This window comes from Ovis canadensis, chromosome 1 (assembly GCF_042477335.2).
Source record: "Ovis canadensis isolate MfBH-ARS-UI-01 breed Bighorn chromosome 1, ARS-UI_OviCan_v2, whole genome shotgun sequence".
In the NCBI taxonomy this organism is placed as follows: Eukaryota; Metazoa; Chordata; class Mammalia; order Artiodactyla; family Bovidae; genus Ovis; species Ovis canadensis.
The window spans coordinates 242810856-242831917 of NC_091245.1; the positions used below are offsets into that span (position 1 = coordinate 242810856).

General features: G+C 37.5%; 1 protein-coding gene and 1 pseudogene across 1 annotated transcript; one reads left to right on the plus strand and one right to left on the minus strand.

The window, feature by feature from the left end:
- Window positions 1-313: 313 nt before the first annotated feature.
- Window positions 314-2175, plus strand: LOC138425311 (high mobility group protein B1-like). Its single transcript, XM_069563061.1, has one exon. The coding sequence runs from the start codon at window positions 1306-1308 to the stop codon at window positions 1765-1767; it is 462 nt and encodes a 153-aa protein (XP_069419162.1). The 5' UTR covers window positions 314-1305; the 3' UTR covers window positions 1768-2175.
- Window positions 2176-10996: 8821 nt separating this feature from the next.
- Window positions 10997-12447, minus strand: LOC138440995 (proliferation-associated protein 2G4 pseudogene; annotated as a pseudogene).
- Window positions 12448-21062: the final 8615 nt, after the last annotated feature.

Genomic DNA, 21062 nt, shown 5'->3' on the forward strand with positions numbered 1-21062 from the left:
AACAGTAGTGGAATAACAGTAAGTAGTTTTTAAGCATTTCATGTGTGAAAAGCATAGCGTTAGTTATCAATTATTGCTGAACACTCATTACTTTGTCTGTTCAAAGCAGTAACATTTTCCTGGAAAATCTTCTTTTACAGCCATGTCAAGTGAGCTCCTCTCCCCTACCCCTCACAGGTTGGATACTGCAGCTGAGCCATCAAATGGTCTGGTCCATAGTACTCCATCTATAGATAAGAACGTACTCCGAGGTGGACCAGTCATTCTTCTGTGCATGGATTTTTCTGAATGGAGCAAGAAGTAATGCTATTAAACTAAACTTGGATCCATTTGCCAAAGTGCTATAAAAACCAATCTATTGACACTGAGTGGTGGTGAAGGAAAGTGCAGCTTTTATGGCAGGGTGCCAAGCAAGCATTCTAGGCAGCTAGTGCTTAAAAGACCTGCACTCTCTGATGGATTTCAGGTGAAGGTTTTTAAAGCCAGGATGAAGGAGGCAAGTTGTGGCATGGGGGATCAGCTCATGGACATTCTTCCGACTGGTTGGTACTGAGGTAATTGGGAGGCACCTTCATCAGCCTTCTGGTTGCAGCTGGTCTGGAGTCTATATGCTTGTGGTCAGCATGCAGTTAACTTCTTCCACTCAGTAAGGGTTCCAGTATCTGCAAAATAGTTCAAGAATATGGTTCAGAATATTATCTATAGCCCTGAAGGAACTAAAGTTTCTTGACTTTGTTTAGTGGCTAAACTATTATTTTGTTGTGCTTGACTGTTTTCTTTTGTTTCTGGATTTTCTCACTTTTTTGATTTGTTCTTTGGGACTTGGGGAAGGCCTAGGGGAAAGTTTCTACAAACAAGAGGCAAGTGGAGGATATGGAGTGAGGGGATCTATTCCTGGAAGGTCCTAAGGGAACTTCATTTTAATAAGATCTCTTTTGTCCCTGATGAATTGTTTAAAATAAATAAATAAATCTGCAACCATCAGTGGCTATTTTTCCTTCTATTTGTTCCCTTCACCTCCCAGCTATTTGCAGCAGGAAAGAATTAAAGCCAGATTGCAGTACAATGAGCTCCATAGAGACAGCGCTGGGGCAAGTGAGAGCCGGACGGGCACTGGCGACTCTGTGCCTTGCGGAGGAAAAATAATTAATCATGGGCAAAGGAGATCCTAAGAAGCCTAGAGGCAAAATGTGATCGTATGCATTCTTTGTGTAAACTTGCCGGGAGGAGCACAAGAAGAAGCACCCGGATGCTTCAGTCAACTTCTCAGAGTTTTCTAAGAAGTGCTTAGAGAGGTGGAAGACCATGTCTGCTAAAGAGAAAGGAAAATTTGAAGACATGGCAAAGGCGGACAAGGCCTGTTATGAAAGAGAAATGAAAACTTATATCCCTCCTAAAGGGGAAACAAAAAAGAAGTTCAAGGATCCCAATGCACCCAACAGGCCTCCTTCGGCCTTTTGCTTGTTTTGTTCTGAGTATCGTCCAAAAATCAAAGGTGAACATCCTGGCCTGTCCATTGGTGATGTTGCAAAGAAACTGGGAGAGATGTGGAATAAAACTGCTGTGGATGACAAGCAGCCTTATGAGAAGAAGGCTGCTAAGCTGAAGGAAAAATATGAAAAGGATATTGCTGCATACCGAGCTAAAGGGAAGCCTGATGCAGCGAAAAAGGGAGTTTTCAAGGCTGAAAAAAGCAAGAAAAAGAAGGAAGAGGAGGAAGATGAGGAAGATGAGGAGGAAGAAGATGATGATGATGATGATGAATAAGTTGGTTCTAGAGCAGTTTTTTTTTTTTTCTTGGCTATAAAGCATTTAACCCCCCTGTACACAACTCACTCCTTTTAAAGAAAAAAAAATTGAAATGTAAGGCTGGGTAAGATTTGTTTTTAAACTGTACAGTGTCTTTTTTTGTATAGTTAACACACTAGCGAATGTGTGTTTAGATAGCCCTGTCCTGGTGGTATTTTCAGTAGCCACTAACCTTGCCTGGTACAGTATGGGGGTTGTAAATTGGCATGGAAATTGGAAGCAGGTTCTTGTTGGTGCACAGCACAAATTAGTTATATATGGGGATGGTAGTTTTTTCATCTTCAGTTGTCTGATGCAGCGTCTACGAATAATTGTTGTTCTGTTAACTGAATACCACTCTGTAATTGCAAAAAAAGAAAAAGAAAAGTTGCAGCTGTTTTGTTGACATTCTGAATGCTTCTAAGTAAATACAATTAAAAAAAAAAAGAATTAAAGCCACTTAAAAGGAGACCGCAGTTAAAAGGGAGGAGCCTTTCTGTCTTCTAAATTCCAACTTTGAACATCTATTGGACCTGTGAACCTTTTTGCTTTTCTATTGTTCTAATAGTATTTAAACTGATTAGACAAGGGTTTCATACTTGGAACAAAAGTTCTATTCTTACTACTCTAGTTGTTTTTTAGTTGCTAAGTCATGTCTAACTCTTTTGCGAATGCATGGACTGTAGCCCTTCAGGCTCCTCTGTCCATGGGATTTCCCAGGCAAGAGTACTGGAGCGGGTTGCCATTTCCTTCTCCAGGGGGTCTTCCTGACCCAAGGATCAAACCCACATCTCCTGCATTGGCAGGCGGGTTCTTTACCACTAAATCACTAGGGAAGCCCATATATATATATATATGTGTGTGTGTATGTGTGTGTGTGTATGTAGAAAAGTTTGGAAAGTTAAATAGAAAACTAAATCTGAAAGCAAAACATGAAATCAAGTCTGTCATGAAAGTAAATATGAAAACAGGAGAATCTGTGATTAATTTCCAAATGCACAATATGTATAACTAGTTTTAAGATTCAGATAAAAAACACTGTGATTTGAGTGAGCTATAAAGAGTCCAAAGAGGGAAGGGATCAAGACAAGAATTAGAATGTGAAAAGCAGATATGTTGAGTTTTACCATTAAGGTCATCCATGCCACTGAGTTTAAATGAAGTTCCTTTGGCAAGAGATCAAAGAAAGATCCTTCAGAGAGAAAGATAGGCATGTCCTGAACAGGAAAGGGGAAGATAGGCATATAATCAGCTATGATTATAACAAGATTTTGTTCAGATGCTAATATCTATGGGAATATGTTTTTAAAGGAATAAGGTCCCATTTATCATTTTTCCCTAAGTCAGGCAATGAAAATAATAAATTTGGGCTTTAAACAAAATCAGTGAGACTTTTAACTAGATGGAAGATTAATGGGGTATTATCAAAATCAAGCGAGGGGGGGATTCTGGTCAATGTTACAGAGTATCTCAGTTTATTTTAAAAAATAATCACCCTAAGTTCCACTAACTCTTAAGAACATATGCAACTCTCAGTCCACTTGTATGGCTTTGATGTCTTGTTTTAAACTCTGGTCTTGACTCATAAGACCCTACTGCATAACATGGAAAGAATTGATAAAATAACCTTAAAAGCTGCCTTGTTTACCATAATTAGTTTCTTCTGAAATACTTCCCCCTTTTAAAATACATATCCCTGAGATAGTAATTTCTATAGATTGCAAAATCCCATGGGCAAAACCATAATCTTGCTCACTTCAAGCAATTGACATATTCCTTAAAAGCCTCTCATCAAGATTTTTCTTCAAAAAGAAAGAGAAAAAAATAAACTTAATTTTCTAACACTGGAGTTATCTTCATCTGGCTTTACCAAAGGAAATGCCACCAGTATGCTGAAAAATATATTTCCTTTGATTTCTTCTCACTATTTATGCATATAACTCTGAGAAATCAGTATAATTATAGAATATTAGAATAGAAAGAAATGTCCCTGCTTGTTTAATCCAATATACCTCCTTAACATCACCAACATTGAGACCAAGAGAATCCATCAGTTTGCTAACGTAGGGACTCAGCTGCACCTAGATGATGATTAAATCCCAAGAAAAGGATTTTTAGATGACATCACGTTCCTTTTCTTGAACACTGTCATTAAGATATTGCTTAATTGAAAACATTTCAGGGAAATTTTTTCATGTTCGTTTTATTTCAGCCAGTACATAATCCATAACTGGTCAGAATTTGGAAGCATCTTGTAGTTTTGTTTTTCGCCTTGGTATCTTCCATAATGTTCATGTGCAAGAAGAATAATGTTAAAATTTCATCACATATGATTTGCAAAAGTCTTGGGCAAAAAATTCTAAAAACTACAATAAAATTCAGGGGATTTCTTTAAAACATGAAATCTAGAAGCCATAACACAAAACAGATACACTTTAAATAGTATAAAGATCAAACTCAATAATTAACTGATAAATTTGGAAAATAGACACTATATCAAAGTGAACATTATCAATAGGAGTTATCATATCTGGTCCAAGCTGAACTAGATATGGGTTTCATTTCTTTTAGATTACCTTTTAGCAAGGAGAGAGCAAGAATCCCCAGGTGGACCAGCCTATAGTCACTGGCAGCTTCTTAGTAAGTTTATATCATGATAACATACAGTAGTTTTCTGAGTGTCATGAAGTGAAAAGCTCTGGAAAGACCTGATCTATAACATATAAAGAAGTCTTGTGTATCATGAAACAGTTGAATAGCCCGATAGAAAATTGAGTATAAAGACGATTCACAAAATTGCATATCTAAAATACCAATGTACAAAGACGGGATTTTTTTGGTAATCATGAAAATGCAAATTGAAGTAAAAGCTTAATATCTGTTTATACTCATAAAACTGGCAAAATGAAAAAGTACAGTGAAGTCTATTTCAGGTAAGGAGGCAAAGAGAAGAATATTCTCATTTATTGCTGGTGATTAGGTGAAAAATGTCAGCAATTTGGAAAAATGCCCTGGCAATATCTCTTGAGCTTTAAAATATATATAAAATATGTTATTTATGTTATACATGTTAAATATAATATATAATTATATTATATATTATAATGGTGTATATAAAATATGCTATTTTGAAATAACAATTCCACTCTTGAAAATACAACATAAAATCAACTGCATCGATTTGTACACTCATGAACACATATACATAATTAATGCTAAAAAAAAAAGAATGCTTATTGGACTGTTACATATTATTTTTCATAGTAAAAATTAGGAACAAATGTGAATAGATAAAAAACAAGTGTTATTAATAGAGAGATTCTTTGTTCAGTGTAAAATTAACTTATTGTAAGACATATATCAAAGAACATACTTTTAATATTAATTTATTATTTTTTAAGCAATGGAGTTCTTTTTTATTATTGTGGGAAAGACTTGTTTAGAATGAGAAGTGAGGGCTTCTATAAAATTCTAACAATCTACAAAAATATTGATTTTTTTGTACCTTATATTATCGATTTTCTTGTATTTATAGGAATAACTTTCAGATGTAATATTTGTCATAGTATTTTTATCTACATAATTATATTTGGAGAGATAGTGTATCTTGCCTTTTCTTTTACCTAAAGAGAACATGTTTTTACCTTTGTCTGTGTACCATGGTGGACTGGTACCATGATGGACTTGTCTGGCAGGAATCGGAGCTCTGAAGGGGATGCAGTTGCTATGGAAGTTGCCAATCAGGACAGAGAGGTAGGGGAGAAACTTCTGAGGCTTTTCCTTTCCTCTCTCCTTCCAACCTCCTTTATAGTCTTTAATATGCTAACTCCAGCCAGAAGTGCAGTAGTAATTCTTCCCGCAGTATAAAGCAGACTGGGGTAAGGAAAAACAATGGCTCTGAAAACAAATTGGCCTAGTGTCCTTCCCTTTGGATCAGATGATAAGTTTGACAGTTTTATTCATTTTTCTTTCATCATATCAAGGTTTTTTCAGATGATCTCCTTTAATAGTTTTGTTATTTTTATTAGAGTCTTGTTTCTTTCCAGAATTTTGGGAATTTTTTTTAACAGTTCTAAAAGAAATCTTAACCTCATGTAAAGTTTCACTAATTTTGTTACTCACCATCATTTCTTATACCACTTCTTTGCCATTCTCAAGCACTTTTGTTACAGTTTTTATTTTTTTTCTTTTCTCACAAATGTTCCCTCAGGTAAGGGGCACATTCTTAATATATTACTCTTTTCTTTCTTAGCATTTTGTTTTTTTTACATAAGGAAGATAATTCTAATGAGAAATAGATTCTTTTCTTTTAAGGGCTACTTTTTCTGCTTGGATGTGTGAAGACTTTATTTTCAAATCTGGTAATAAAATTAAAAACAAACAAACAAAATGAAAGCTTTAGCCCATCTCTTGAAATGTTTCTGTATCTGAGGCTTCAATTCTGTCTCTTTAGGGATTTTTTTTTCCTTCTTTGATTATTGCTTCTCCTTGATCTTGATTCCTTTTATACCTGTATTAAATAACCTATTCACTGGCATGTGCTTAACCATGGATGAATTAACAATGACCGTAATCTGGACTTGTGTGAAGTATTTTTAACTGAAAGTCCCTGAAATTTCTGTCATGTGTGTGACTCCATTTATATAGATGTTTTATAGATATTTTTGTGGTTGTCATTTTGGTGGAAATTGGAAGGGAAAGGAGTTAAATATCTGCATACAAATCACCATTGCCTACAACAAGTGTGTCTTAACAAAATGTAAGCGTTGTTAATCATACTATTCTCTCCAAATACTATAAGTGGATATGGCTATTTGAGCAAATGCCAAACTCTTCTCCTCTTAAGGGGGTTCCAAGTGGTAGAAGATGGGGAAAAGACCTTCCTTCAGAAATTCAAAGAACTGGGGAATCAAATTAATATCCAGGGCTCTTTGGTGTCACTGGTGTTGTAGTCTGTATTATTGGTGTGAACCGAAGAGTTGACTCATTGGAAAAGACTCTGATGCTGGGAAGGATTGGGGGCAGGAGGAGAAGGGGACAACAGAGGATGAGATGGCTGGATAGCATCACCTACTTAATGGACACGAGTTTGAGTGAACTCCAGGAGTTGGTGATGGACAGGGAGGCCTGGCGTGCTGTGAATCATGGGGTAGCAAAGAGTCGGACACAACTGAGCGACTGTACTGAACTGAACTGAATCCATTCATTTATTTAGATTATAGTGTCTCATTAGTGTGTTGTGATGTTGAGTTGAGAAGGAGCAAGACACAGTGGAATAACTTTGGAAATGGGAAGATTCTTGGCTCTTTAAGCAAGAACTCTGATTCTCAGTTTCCTTCTCTGTAAAATTTTACTTATGTACATTATTAGTTTATTTGATACACTTTTATCTTGTGGCTACAGTATACTATAGGTCATATATTAAGATTCTGAAGGTATAAAGGTGCATAATATCCAGTCTCTGCCCTCAAGGATTATATAGCTAAATGCACTATGAAGATTATGTGAGAGGAATGCATTTATTTATTTAACAAATACTTGAGAGCATAATTGTTATTAGGAGCTCTTCTAGGCCTTGGGCTATTGAGATGAACAAGACCATCCTATTACCCTACGGTTAATACATTTTGGTAGAGGACAAAGATAGATGATTAAGAATTACAGTGTCAAAAGTAATGTCAAGTTTTGATGAATTCTCTGAAGACAAAAAGCAGGACTGAGGATAGAAAATGCATGAGTTTGAAGAGGAGGCATGGGATCTACTTTAGATAGGATAGTTTGGGTGGCCTTTTGGAGAAATGTCTGGGAAAAGGGCATTGTTGAAAGAGGACATTTTTTATAGAGTTTTTGAGAAATAGCAACAATGCAAGAGTTGCCACACTTTGATGACTTAAGTGGAGAGTGGCAAAGCTGAGAGTGGAACAGGATCCTGTAGATCTGTTGCCATGGTAAGCAGTATAGATTTTATTCTAAGTGTAATAAAGGGAAAACTTTGGAGAAATTTACACAGGGGAGGGGATAAACTGATTTGTGCTTTGCAAAGTTTAGTCTGGCTGTTGAGTGGGGAGGCAGATGTGTAAGCAGGGGAGGGAAAAAGTGGGGCAGGAGTAAAGGAGAAGTTAACATAGGGATGTAAGTCAGAGCTGCAGCTTTGCCTTGAGAGTAGCCATAGAGTGAATGAGCCATCATCAGATAACAGAATATTGGTAGGGACAAGTTTTTAATAAATAATTATATTATTATCATTAAGTCTGTACTAAGTGAGTGAAGTCCCTCAGTTGTGTTCGACTCTTTGTGACCCCTTTGACTATAGCCTACCAGGCTTCTCTGTCCATGGGATTCTCCAGGCAAGAACACTGGAGTGGGTTACCATTTCCTTCTCCACGTCTGTAATAAGCAACCATATATTCAGTCATTAGCCAAACAGAATAAAGTAGAAATAATTTTCTCCTGAACTTTATAAGACAAAATTGGAAGGTATGAAGATAGCTGTGTAAGAGTCTTCATAAAGAGACCATAGAAATTCTGTAAACTGGCAAGATAAAGAAAAAATAAAAAACACTGGAGAAATGGAGAAAAAGAACTAAGAGGAAAAATGTATGGCTAATAAGCATATGAAAATATAATCTAACTTGTTTAATCAGGGAAATTAAAGTTAAAACAAAGAGATAATATCATACACCTGTTTAGCAAAAATTAAAAACTTAACAACTAACAGGTATTGGTAAATATATAGGGAATTCAAAGCATTTATACACACTGCAAGTGGAAGTCTATATTGGTAGAAACGTGTTGGAATACAATATGGCATTATATAATATATTTGAAATTGCTGTTTCCCCATGACCCAGCAATTCTGTTCCTACCTATGATATTCTACAGCAGTTGTTCTTAAAAGTTGGTACCTGAACCTGCAGCATCCGCATCACCTGAGAACTTGTCATAAATGCAAAATCTTAGGGTCTGTGATGATTAATTTTATGTTTCAACTAGGCTAATCAACGACCGGAAAGTTGATAAAATGTTATTTCTGAGGATGTGGTGGAAAAGATGAACATTTGAAGCAGTATAAGAAGTATGCATTGAAGGCCTGAATAGCACCAAAAGGCAGAGGAAGGGCAAGTTCTCTCACAGTCTTATTGAACTGGGATATTCATTTGTTCTTAGATATGGCGGTTTCTGGTTCTTGGGTCTTCCAACTTCAGGACTTCCCTAGAATTCTTCACCCCTTCTTCCACTTCTCAGGCCTTCTGCCTTGAAGTCGATTTTATCTGGCTTTCCTGATTCTCTCTCTCTTTATATATATATAAATACACACACACACACACACACACATATACATTTATCCATGTTTGTATCCTGTTGGTTCTTTTTCACTGAAGAGCCATAATACACATCCCATTCCAGACCTACTGAGTGAGAAACACTGAGACTGAAGTGTGGCAATCATGTTTTAACAAGCCCTGTAGGTGACTGATAAAAGCTAAAATATGAGAACCACTACATTAGAGAAAGACTTGCACATATGTACCAGGAGACATGTACAAATGCATGGTTTATGGCATCTCTATGTATAGTAGCAAAATATAAAAAGTAATCTATATTTCTATTAGTAACAGAAGCTATAAATGAATACTGTATAACAGTGAAATGAATGAATTATAGCTGAATGCAACATGTATTAATCTCAAATACAATAATCAGTCAAAAATAAGGCAGAAAATTAAAAATGAAGACATAATTTTATGTATTACTAAAAATTAAAGAGTGTCCCATTGAAGGAAATAAATATATGTGGCAAAAGTGGTAAAATGCTCTGGAAGAAGTAAGGGAGTAATAAAATGAAAATTCAGGAAAGTGGTTATTTATTAAGGAGGTGAAAAATGGGCTGGAGCAGAAATTTTCATTTCCTAAACTGGTGAAATGTGCATATTCGTTGTGTATGATGCTTTAGTGTTTGTTTTTATTGCTCAAAATTGGTAACAATAATAAAAAGTAAAATACTGGTAACAGAAATAAAGCAAATGACCAAAGAGAAAACATGGAGAAAAAACAGTGGACCACTTTCCCTGAGGTAGTCACGCTGTTAGGAAGCATGCAAAGAAAGTTTAGGAATGAAGCAATATTTGTATTCACAGTTCTTTTCTCCTCATCTTTGTTTCTCCTCCATGCCATAAGCTCAGTCATTGAAACTGATACTTATTTTAATGCAAAGCCAAACTGGTTCTTAAAATATGGAGCAGATAGAAAAATGCACAAATAACTATGAAAAATAAGCCCAGAAAAGCAGAAGGTATTAATAAATCTTGAAAATGTTAAGTCTCAGTACTCTGATGCAATTAAAAATGGTAAACTCCAGCCAGTGGACTGGAAATTATATCAGCATATTCCCTAAGCTTTCATGAAGCAAGGATGAGCTGTGATCCCTGCAAGAAGGGCAAGTGACAGAAGGTATTTTGTGAACAAGATGCTGTGTACTTGGGTAACACTATAGAAAATTTGCCTCCTTGCCATGGACTCTGAATCACTGTTTACACAGGAAATACGATTAAAATGCATGCTGGTCATCCATACTGCACACATAAATGCTCTTCAATTCAAAATGACTAATTACTGCAGTAAAATATTCTTCTGTATATAAGCAGAGGAAATTTCTTTTCTTCTATAATTCCATTTAGGCACTTAAGGATGTCAAGTTTCAATTATAAAAGGAAGAGTTAACCCATTTCTATCTCATTTGGAAGTATGCTATCATTTGAGTAAGATTTTATTTTGTCAGCTAAGCAAATGAAGACAGGTGTGTGTGTGCACTACACGGAGACAAACAGATTATGCGAAATATTTCAAAGACTACTTTTGAGACATGAGTTATTGTACCAACTGCCTAAGGTACTGTTTTGCCATGGAATAAGATAGTTATCTTCTCTACAGGATGCCAGTTAGGGACAATAGAAACTTTACATGGCCTTGAATTGTGTGTTGAGAAATGTTTTTTTTTTTTTTTATAATAGTTGGGTATAACTCAAATGAATAAAAAATTGTTATAAATAAGCATATAAATAATGGTGTTTCAATTTCAACATTGCTAGAATAGAATACCTGGAGTTCCTGATATAATTTCTGTTGGCTTTTGCAGCTGCGAACCTAGACCATGAGTATTTTCCTTTAAACTGTATACATTCTTTTTTTTTTTTTTTTTGACTCCTGATTTTATTATTCAATTTCTCTTTTCTATTTAAAGTAGTCTTCGGTGGCCGGGAAGCCTGGCCTCCCAAGAACAGAGTCAGTTGGAGCTGGTTGTTGTTGGAAGGGGATGGGGATGGGGGACTGGGAAGAGGACAGGGAGACCCCGCTCTGCTCGCGGTCCTGGGTGGAGAAGTCGAACTGTACTTCACAGAGCCTGGGGTGTGGTGGGAAGGGGATGAGGCAGGAGTGGCAAACTGGGGGGATGGGACCCACCTCAGTCACCAGCTTCATTCTCTTCTAAAGTTTCCCCACTGGTAGCATTCTCTGCAGTCTTAGAGGCCTTCTTCTTTTTTTTTTTTTTTTCTTTTTCTGGGTTTTTGGACTTGCAGAACTCTGGAGGAGTGCCTTGAGCTCTGCATCCTGGACCTCCATCTCGGACTTGTAAAGGTCAGACTCAAAAGGACCACTGGTTATCTGCATGGGGCCATTGGGCATTAGCAGAACTGTAAATTTAAACTGGGCAACAAATTCACCCTCTTCTCATAGAGAACATTAAATGGTTGTAGCAGTTCATGTTTGGCGCACTCCACCACACCCATGCGGGCCTTCTTTTCATCTTCCTGCTCTTAAAGTAAAGGGCCTGGTATCAAAACGCCTTTCGACCTCACTGAAGAAGGCACGGGAAGTTTTCATTTTCAGGCCATACTGCTTAGAGGGGTCTCTCTTGTAAATGGTGGTTCTCTGTCCTGCATCCTTGGCCTTGCCCTCTCCTGAGCTGACAAGAACATCCACAGCATATACTTCATGTACCTCAAATTCCACTTTTTCACGGTCTTTCTTCTGCTGGTCTGTGGGATTCTGGATAATGGTTTTCTCTCCATCAGTGGCATGCTGCTTCAACTGGCGTGACAGCTTACCTTCTATTGGTGTGCAATTAAATGAGTGGGCAACTTTGTTCCAGGCCTCTGTCACTTGTGTGTTCTGATTTCCAGGTTTGACCAGGCGTAGGGCAGCTTCAGCACAAAGGTGAGCTGCCTTAATGACATCTGCATTCCACCCTGTTACTTGGGTCCCCTGAGCTACATCAACCACAAAAGTGTGAGCCACATTAGCGATGAAGCCATCCACGTGGACCCCAAGGTCAATTTTTACCAAGTCACCTTCCTTGAGAATATAGTCCTGGTCGCTCTTCAAAGGGGAGAAGTGACATACACAGTTATTTACTGAAATGCTGGTGGGAAAGGCAATACCTTTCTTCATTTCTTTTTCTTTTTTGAAAAATCTTCCCTGTTTCTTCTATTATCATGGCATCCCCTTTCTCATACAGGCTCAGTACCGACACACCTGAACAGGATGCTTCCCCCAAAGACCGAAGTACCCAGTTAGCAATGTCACCCCCCATCTTATATTTGGTCACGACCAGGTCCTCAGCGATAGTTTGCTCCTGTTGCTCGTCCTCACCCAACATCTTCCCACCACTACTGCAGCCTTGTTTCTCTTGAGCCGCCGCCTCTGTCGCCCTTCTCAGCCACAAGCTGTGGTCAGAAACCCCTTCAATCCACGAGAAGACCGTGAGCCTAAACTGTATACATTCTTTACTGAGTGTTTTGAAGAGCTGAAAAGCAAAAGGAGTTTAAGGATCTGGATTCTTTGTTATGTCTAACTGAGGGCAGTCAGTGAATTTATGGTAAATTCTAGAAAGGGCATTGAACTTGTGTCTTGTGGAAGAAGTTTGTTAAATGATTAGGCTTTTTATCAACACTTTACCTTCATATGAGGTAGTTTCTCAAGCCATGTGAGGAATAACACTGATATTTAACTGCGTTTCATTACCAAATTAGAAAATATTAAATATAAACTTTAAAACATTTCAAAGTAATTTTCTAATGAAGGTATCACCTGTTCAGTTCAGTTCAGTCGCTCAGTCATGTCCGACTCTTTGCGACCCCATGAATCGCAGCACGCCCCGCCTCCCTGTCCATCACCAACTCCCGGAGTTGGTCAGACTCACGTCCATCGAGTCGGTGATGCCATCCAGCCATCTCATCCTCTGTCGTCCCCTTCTCCTCCTGTCCCCAACCCCTCCCAGCATCACAGTCTTTTCCAATGAGTCAACTCTTCGCTTGAGGTGGCCATAGTACTGGAGTTTCAGCTTTAGCATCATTCCCTCCAAAGAAATCCCGGGGTTGATCTCCTTCAGAATGGACTGGTTGGATCTCCTTGCAGTCCAAGGGACTCTCAAGAGTCTTCTCCAACACCACACTTCAAAAGCATCAATTCTTCAGCGCTCAGCCTTCTTCAGAGTCCAACTCTCACATCCATACATAACCACAGGAAAAACCATAGCCTTGACTAGATGGACCTTACTCGGTAAAGCAATGTCTCTGCTTTTGAATATGCTATCTAGGTTGGTCATAACTTTTCTTCCAAGGAGTAAGCGTCTCTTAATTTCATGGCTGCAGTCACCATCTGCAGTGATTTTGGAGCCCCCCAAAATAAAATCTGACACTGTTTCCACTGTTTCCCCATCTATTTCCCATGAAGTGATGGGACCAGATGCCATGATCTTTGTTTTCTGAATGTTGAGCTTTAAGCCAACTTTGTTGCTCTCCTCTTTCACTTTCATCAAGAGGCTTTTTAGTTCCTCTTCACTTTTTGCCATAAGGTGGTGTTATCTGCATATCTGAGGTTATTGATATTTCTCCTGGCAATCTTGATTCCAGCTTGCGTTTCTTCCAGTCCAGTGTTTCTCATGATGTACTCTTCATATAAGTTAAATAAGCAGGGTGACAATATACAGCCTTGATGTACTCCTTTTCCTATTTGGAACCAGTCTGTTGTTCCATGTCCAGTTCTAACTGTTGCTTCCTGCCCTGCATGCAGATTTCTCAAGAGGCAGGTCAGGTGGTCTGGTATTCCCATCTCTTTCAGAATTTTCCACAGTTCATTGTGATCCACACAGTCAAAGGCTTTGGCGCCTAACTATATTTCAATACCAAATCAGCAATGGTTAAAATTTTGGGAGCAGAGTGGATAACCAAAAGGAAAAAACTAGAAATATAAGAAAAGCTTTAAGTCATAAAGAGGGCAGTAGAAGCAAATTCAGAATTTAAACATACAGAAATGCTTAAGTGGTAAAGAATCTGCAGAGTGTTAAAGAATCTGCCTGCTAAAGCAGGAGACTCAGGAGACACGAGTTCAATCCCTGGGTCAACAAGGTCCTTTGGAGAAGGGAATGGCTACCCAATTCAGTATTCTTGCCTGGAAAATACCATGGCCAGAGGAGCCTGGTGGGCTACAGTCCAGGGGGGTGCAAAGAATTGGACTTAATGCTTGCATAGCTAATAGTGATGAAATATAAAGCCATATAAATGAAGTTTATGAAATGTTGTATACTAACATGAAAAATCTAAGTAATAAAGATGGTATAAACAATGCAATCATAACTGTTGCAATAAAAACCTCATGTCCCACAACACATTATAATGATTAGGAAGGAATAGCATTTAAAACTAATAGCAGCTGTTTCTAGATGATGGAAGTATGTATGTTTGGTTTGTCAGCTTTTCTCTATTATCTAGGTTGCTTATAATGGGAATTTATGTCTTTTATAATAGAGCAACTGATGAAACTTTTTAGAAAGAAAAAAAATCCAAATCAGTAATGTGTTACAACAGCATAGAAAATTGCCAATTTTTTTTTTCATTTTGGATGTTGTATTGGGTATAATGTGAGTATATTCAAGAGATAATGTTTATTTTTTATATTTAGTTGGTGCCTTTTCCAAGTTGGGAACTGTTTTTTCTCTGACACCGGTTAGTATGCATTTGCTGGAGCAGAAGTGGTTAATGGTGGTCTGTGTATAAATCATTCAGGTGATTCAGAGTACACTGAATAGAAACTCAAAAGCCCCATGATGGGAGAATTTTTCAATTTACAAATGACTAGTATTTTAAGCTGTGGTTATATTTTACAAAATAGACTTTTACTTTCAATTTCACAAAATGTTCTGTGATATATTTCAGATGTTAGATTTCCCTCACAACTATGAATGGCAACTCAAGTTTGAAGTTAAGAAATTGTTCTCTTTTGTGTTCCAGATGGTGCTAAACATGAGTGAACATGGTGATCTATAATTTGTTCTTGATAGTTATGTTTCTTTGTTCATGTTCTAATATTCGTGTGGACACAGGCAAGTGCCACTAGATAAATTGTCTTTACACTTTTTGATGGAAAACAGGAAGGACAAGAAATAGGTCTTAATGGATGAAGGAGGAAGAAGAAAGTATCTTGGTTTGTAGTTTGCAGTAAAAGATAAAATCAGAGGATCATATTCAAATTATATATACTTTGGAGATATTTCTTCTTACTTAGGGGAAGAAAGGGCAGATAAATTAAATTTTAGGTTAAGCAACAGCTGAAATGTCAAGCATTTGCAATGGCAACCCACTCCAGTACTCTTGCCTGGAAAATCCCATGGACGAAGGAGCCTGGTAGGCTGCAGTCCATGGGGTCGCTAAGAGTCGGGCACAACTGAACGGCTTTACTTTCACTTTTCATTTTAATGCATTGGAGAAGGAAATGGCAACCCACTCCAGTGTTCTTGCCTGGAGAATCCCAGGGACAGGGGAGCCTGGTGGGCTGCTGTCTATAGGGTCGCACAGAGCTGGACATGACTGAAGCGACTTAGCAGTAGCAGCAGCAACAAGAAACATTTAAACCAAATTAGATTTGACTCTGGAATGGACTAATAAGTATAGATTGTTTTCAATAAACAAATAATTTTCTGAGTTAACTATGTGTGTGTTGCATTATTATATTTGTCGTTGTGATGCCATATACATAGTATTAAGGTAAACTTCAAAGTCTTGAGAATCTATCAAATAACCAGTGATGGAAGGAGGCAGGGTAAGACAGATACTCCTTGTAGAATTATGGGGAAATAAAATTGTGTCTTCCCTGATAGCTCAGTGTGGCTTCCCTCATAGCTCAGTTGGTAAAGAATCTGCCTGCAATGCAGGAAACCCCGGTTCAATTCCTGGGTTGGGGGGATTCACTGGAGAAGGGATAGGTTACCCACTCCAGTATTCTTGGGCTTCCCCTGTGGCTCAGTTTGTAAAGAATCCGCCTGCAATGAGGAAAGCCTGAGTTTGATCCCTGGAGATCTCCTGGAGAAGGGAAAGTCTACTCACTCCAGTATTCTGGCTTGAAGAATTCCATGGACTGTATAGTCCATGGGGTCTCAAAGAGTCGGGCATGACTGAACAACTTTCACTTTCACTTTCTTTCTTTCAAATTTGGGATTTTATAAATTGGAGGGCAACTAAGAGTTGAAGGGGATCGTTTTCCAGAGTTGTCCTAGAAATAGTGCATTTGACATGAGAAAAGCCCTCCATTGACTACCTGAAACTTTTCAGGTTATAATGGCAACTTTTGCTTGAAAGTGTAATAGAAATTATTTTAGTTGGGTACATCTTTCTCAAAAATTACATATATAGTTGACTCTTGAACAGCATGCATTTAAATTGAAAGGGTCTGCCTATATATGAATTTTTTTTCAGTAAATATATACTATAGTACTACATGACCTGAGGTTGGTTAAATCCACAGATGTGGAACCACAGATATGGAGGGCTGACTGTAAAGTTATATGCAGATTTTCAACTGCTAGGGGATTGATTGCCCTAATCCCCTCATTGTTCAAGGGTCAACTATAGTTGAATGTTATCATTGCTTTGTATTTTTAGTGTAAATTCATTAAATCAGATAATATCCAGTTTTTAAAAACTTTCAAAATTGAAATTTAATAAGCATACACCAAAGTGCAGGTATCTTAAATGTACAGCTTAGAGGTCTTTTTCAGTGTGAATAGGTGCATTTTACAGCTGTGTATTTCCCTCTAACTATTACTGCTTTGGCTGCTTTCCACACATTTTAATTAGCTGTATTTTTATTGCTTATTTTGAACTTCTCAGTGCAATTTACTTCTTAATTCAAAATTAAATGTGTCCTGCTTATTTTCCAAACATTTTAGTAACATTTTAGTTCTCTTTTTTGTTAATTTGTTAATTTAATTCTACTATAGTCACAGAATATGCTGTATATAATTTCAATCCATTGAAATTTGTTGAAAATTTCAGTAAAATTTGCTTTATGACTCAGAATTATTTACTTTAGTGATTATTCTGTGGTCATTGAAAAGAATGTGTATTTTCCCATTTCAATAAGCATGTTATTAAAACATATATTCCTACTGAGTGTGGTTGCCTCTTTATGACAATTTTGTATTTTTTAAATTGGAGTATAGTTTATTTATAATATTAAATTAGTTTCAGGTATAGCACATAATGATTCAATATTTTATAGATTATATCCCTTTGAAAATTATTACAAAACAATAACTATATTTTCTTGTGCCATATAATATATATTATTGCTATGACCATAATTTTGTAACATCATTAATTTATAAACTTTCTTCAGTCAGTAGCACAGAGATTTTAAACACTTATATTTGAAAAAAACAAAATGCATCTGAACAAAAGTAAAGAGATCAATATCTAATTACATACGTATCTGCATCTTTAGTGCAGACATCCTGGAGTGTGAAGTCAAGTGGGCCTTAGGGGGCATCACTAGGAACAGAGCTAGTGGAGGTGACGGAATTCCAGCTGAGCTATTTCAAATCCTAAAAGATGATGCTGTGAAAGTGCTGCACTCAATATGCCAGCAAATTTGGAAAGCTCAGCAGTGGCCACAGGACTGGAAAAGGTCAGTTTTCATTCCAATGCCAAAGAGGGCAATGCCAAAGACTGTTCAAACTACCACACAATTGTACTCATTTCACACGCTAGCATGTAATGCTCAAAATTCTCCAAGCCAGGCTTCAAAAACCGAGAACTTCCAGATGTTCAAGCTAGGATGGTGGCCAAATGTGTGTAAGAGGGATGTTATAACTCTTGCATTGAGGTTTAGACAGACTCCACATAGTGTCCTTATCTACTATACAGTATGGGACATGCCAGGTCATATGATCCAAGCAGCAAGGCAACCTAAACCTGCTACAAAACCCTTCCTTGGCTCTCAACCTCACTCAAAACTAGCAATATTCTTAGTCACTCAGTCAATAGTTGGAGCAATATAACCAAATATTTCTAACAATATAACCAAAGTGGTATATGTTATCTTTAAAATCTAAAGGGACCTACCAAATAATAAATTTATTTTTTAGTGATAGGAGATGCAAAGTGTAAGTTACCCTTTGTCTTTCAGGATATATCTCAGCATGACCCACATTACTTGATTCCTAAAACTTTATTCAAAAGAGCAGGCCCTCGAATCTTTAGTGGATATTCTCCCGTATTCTGACACACATTCAGATAACTTACAACTTCCTGGTCACCAGATCTGATTAATTTGATGTCAGAAATATACTGGACTGGTGTGATAGTCTATGAAATGTTCAGATGATCAAGATCATTTCAGACTATATTGGGATCAGAAAACTAACATAGTTTAGTGACTAGGCTGAAAATATGTACTGCTGTCCATTGGATATGAGTGTGAACTGCTTCTAAAATAGGATTTTTTTTTCCCCTGGGGACCAAAAACACGTGTGTAGAGGATGGATAGATATAAGCCCAGTGACAAGAGTATGTGATTTGTCCAGTGAAGAACTGAACTCAGTAGTTATAAGTGGGGCTACCGCTAGGTTAAGTTTGCAATAGTCCACTACCATCTGCCTTAAAATAATTGAATCAGATTTTTTTCATGGACTCTACATGGGCTCATTAAATGGAAATATGATTACAATCACTATCACTGCAGCCTTGAAGTCACTGAGGTTGGTACTTATCTCTGTCATTCTACTCAGCATGAATTTATGATTGCTTTCAATACACTTCTTTGGTTTGGGGTGAGACACAGTTGACCTTTCCTATAATTATGGTTCTTACTCCACAGGTGACAAAAACAATGCCAGAGAGTTTTTTCTTTTCCTAACTGCTAAGTATATCTGTCTCAATTAGGTACTCAGGTAATGAGGACATGGGCATAGCATAATGTCATAGACTCATATTGGGTGCGTTCTGAAACAGAATTGGGTCTTTATTACTAGTCCTTTCTACTTCCTCATTCTAACAAGGTTACCATGATAGCATTTTGGATCCACTGGTGTCAGTTCAGAACTTGTATTCAACAGCTGTGTAAAAATCTAGATATTTCCCTTTCCTCAATGTTCAGTTGCTTTGGTACATGTCCATAAATATCCTTCCAGAATTGAGGAGCCTTGCTGTGTCTTACATACAGAACTGACCCTCTCTTCAAATGATGGGCCCTGGGTCAGAGAACTGGCTCAGGTCTGGAAACTGAGCAATTGATCATGATATTCCTATTGTAGCATTTTGCTCATCTATATTAGGTGTCTGTTGTTATGTAACTAATTACCCAATAAACTGGTGGCTTAAAACAATAAACATTTATTATCTCACAGTTACTGTGGGTCAGGAATCCAGGAGCAACTTAGGTGGGTAGTTCCAATTCATTATGTCTCATGATGTTTCACATAAGATATTGGCCAGAGATTCAGAAATCCAGGGGCTCAACTGGGACCAATTGAGCCACTTCTAATTTCACTCCCGATTGGTGGCAGCCCTCAGGTCCTCACCGGCTATTCACAGCATCGTTTCGCAGCACATCCACCTCAGGTATAGGCTTTGCATGATTTTGAGGGGAGGGAAAGCTGTTTTTCTCTAGCAAGAGGAATTTCTCTGGCTGCTAAAACATTTTTGTTTGTTGTTTGTTCTTTTACTGAGTTACAGGGTCCACCTCAAAAATCATTCAGGAACAACCCAATCTCCGGTCACAGGATCCCAGTCCTACTTACTTGCTTTCTGATTTTACAAAGGCAGATGGCATACTGGAATTCACCTTAGTTTGTAACTTTGTTACTGTTACAGTCACTAATCTTAAGAACAGTTTGGTTACAGCTGTAGGAGATGTGATACGCTGAATTAACTGACTGATCTAAACTTGTCAATTTCTTTCTTCAGGACTCTGATGGCACTTAACAACAACTAATCACCTCCATTGTCCCTTATCACTTTGCCCCATCTGACTTAAAATGCTAAAGATATTGCACAAACCAATGTGCTTCCTTTCTCCTGTACCCGATCTTAATTCACTACACATGAGAGGTTTAGTAATTGTCGCAATTATTTAGTAATTGTGATGTTTTAATATGCCAGGGTTTAACACTATCCTTTATTAACAACAATATGTTCCTTTATGCCATGTGGCTGGTAAGTATTTAATGCCAAATTCCCATTCTAAGAATCTGCTTCCTTGAACCCCTTCTGGAACAGAATAGTTTGAATTTTGCTACAGTGAGATTTTGTAACAAGGCAGTGTGAATAGTCTGTTTTGATGTTGACCCCAAAAAACCACAAATAGGGACAAGGAAAATAAGAGTGGGGAAGAAGTGCAATAAGTAGTATTTATTACCAACTCAGTTACCACCACAGGAGCCGCTACAGCTTAATCACATTGGAGAACTCTGATATCCAATGAGCAACAAAGGACTCGAGTTACTACACCCAGTGGGCAAGAAAACTGTGGGTATTCTTACAAGTCCCATCAATCATAAATTAAGGGGTGTTTCTAGGAACATCCTTGGAATTAGGTCCAGAAACATCTGGCCTGATTGGCATGTGAGCATAGGAGTCCCCAGAAGTCAGTGAGAGCCATCAGACAGTTGGAAGTTAGGTTGTAATGTACTATAATAAGATATTCTGGGAAAAGGGCAAGTTTCTAAAATGTATGCTACTCGTTTGTACTTAATAAAAAAAAAAAACACTTTGCATATACTAGAGGTATATATTTCAAATAGCCTAAAAATATGTTTAAAGATGCAGTTGTTGTTAGTCACTCAGTCATGTCTGTCTCTTTGTGACCCCAGGCTTCCCTGTCTATCACTATCTCCCAAAGTTTGCTCAAACTCATGTCCATTGAGTTTCTATGATGTTGGCCATTTGGTCTCTGCTTCCTTTGCCTCTTCTAAATGCAGCTTAAAAATCTGGAAGTTCTTGGTT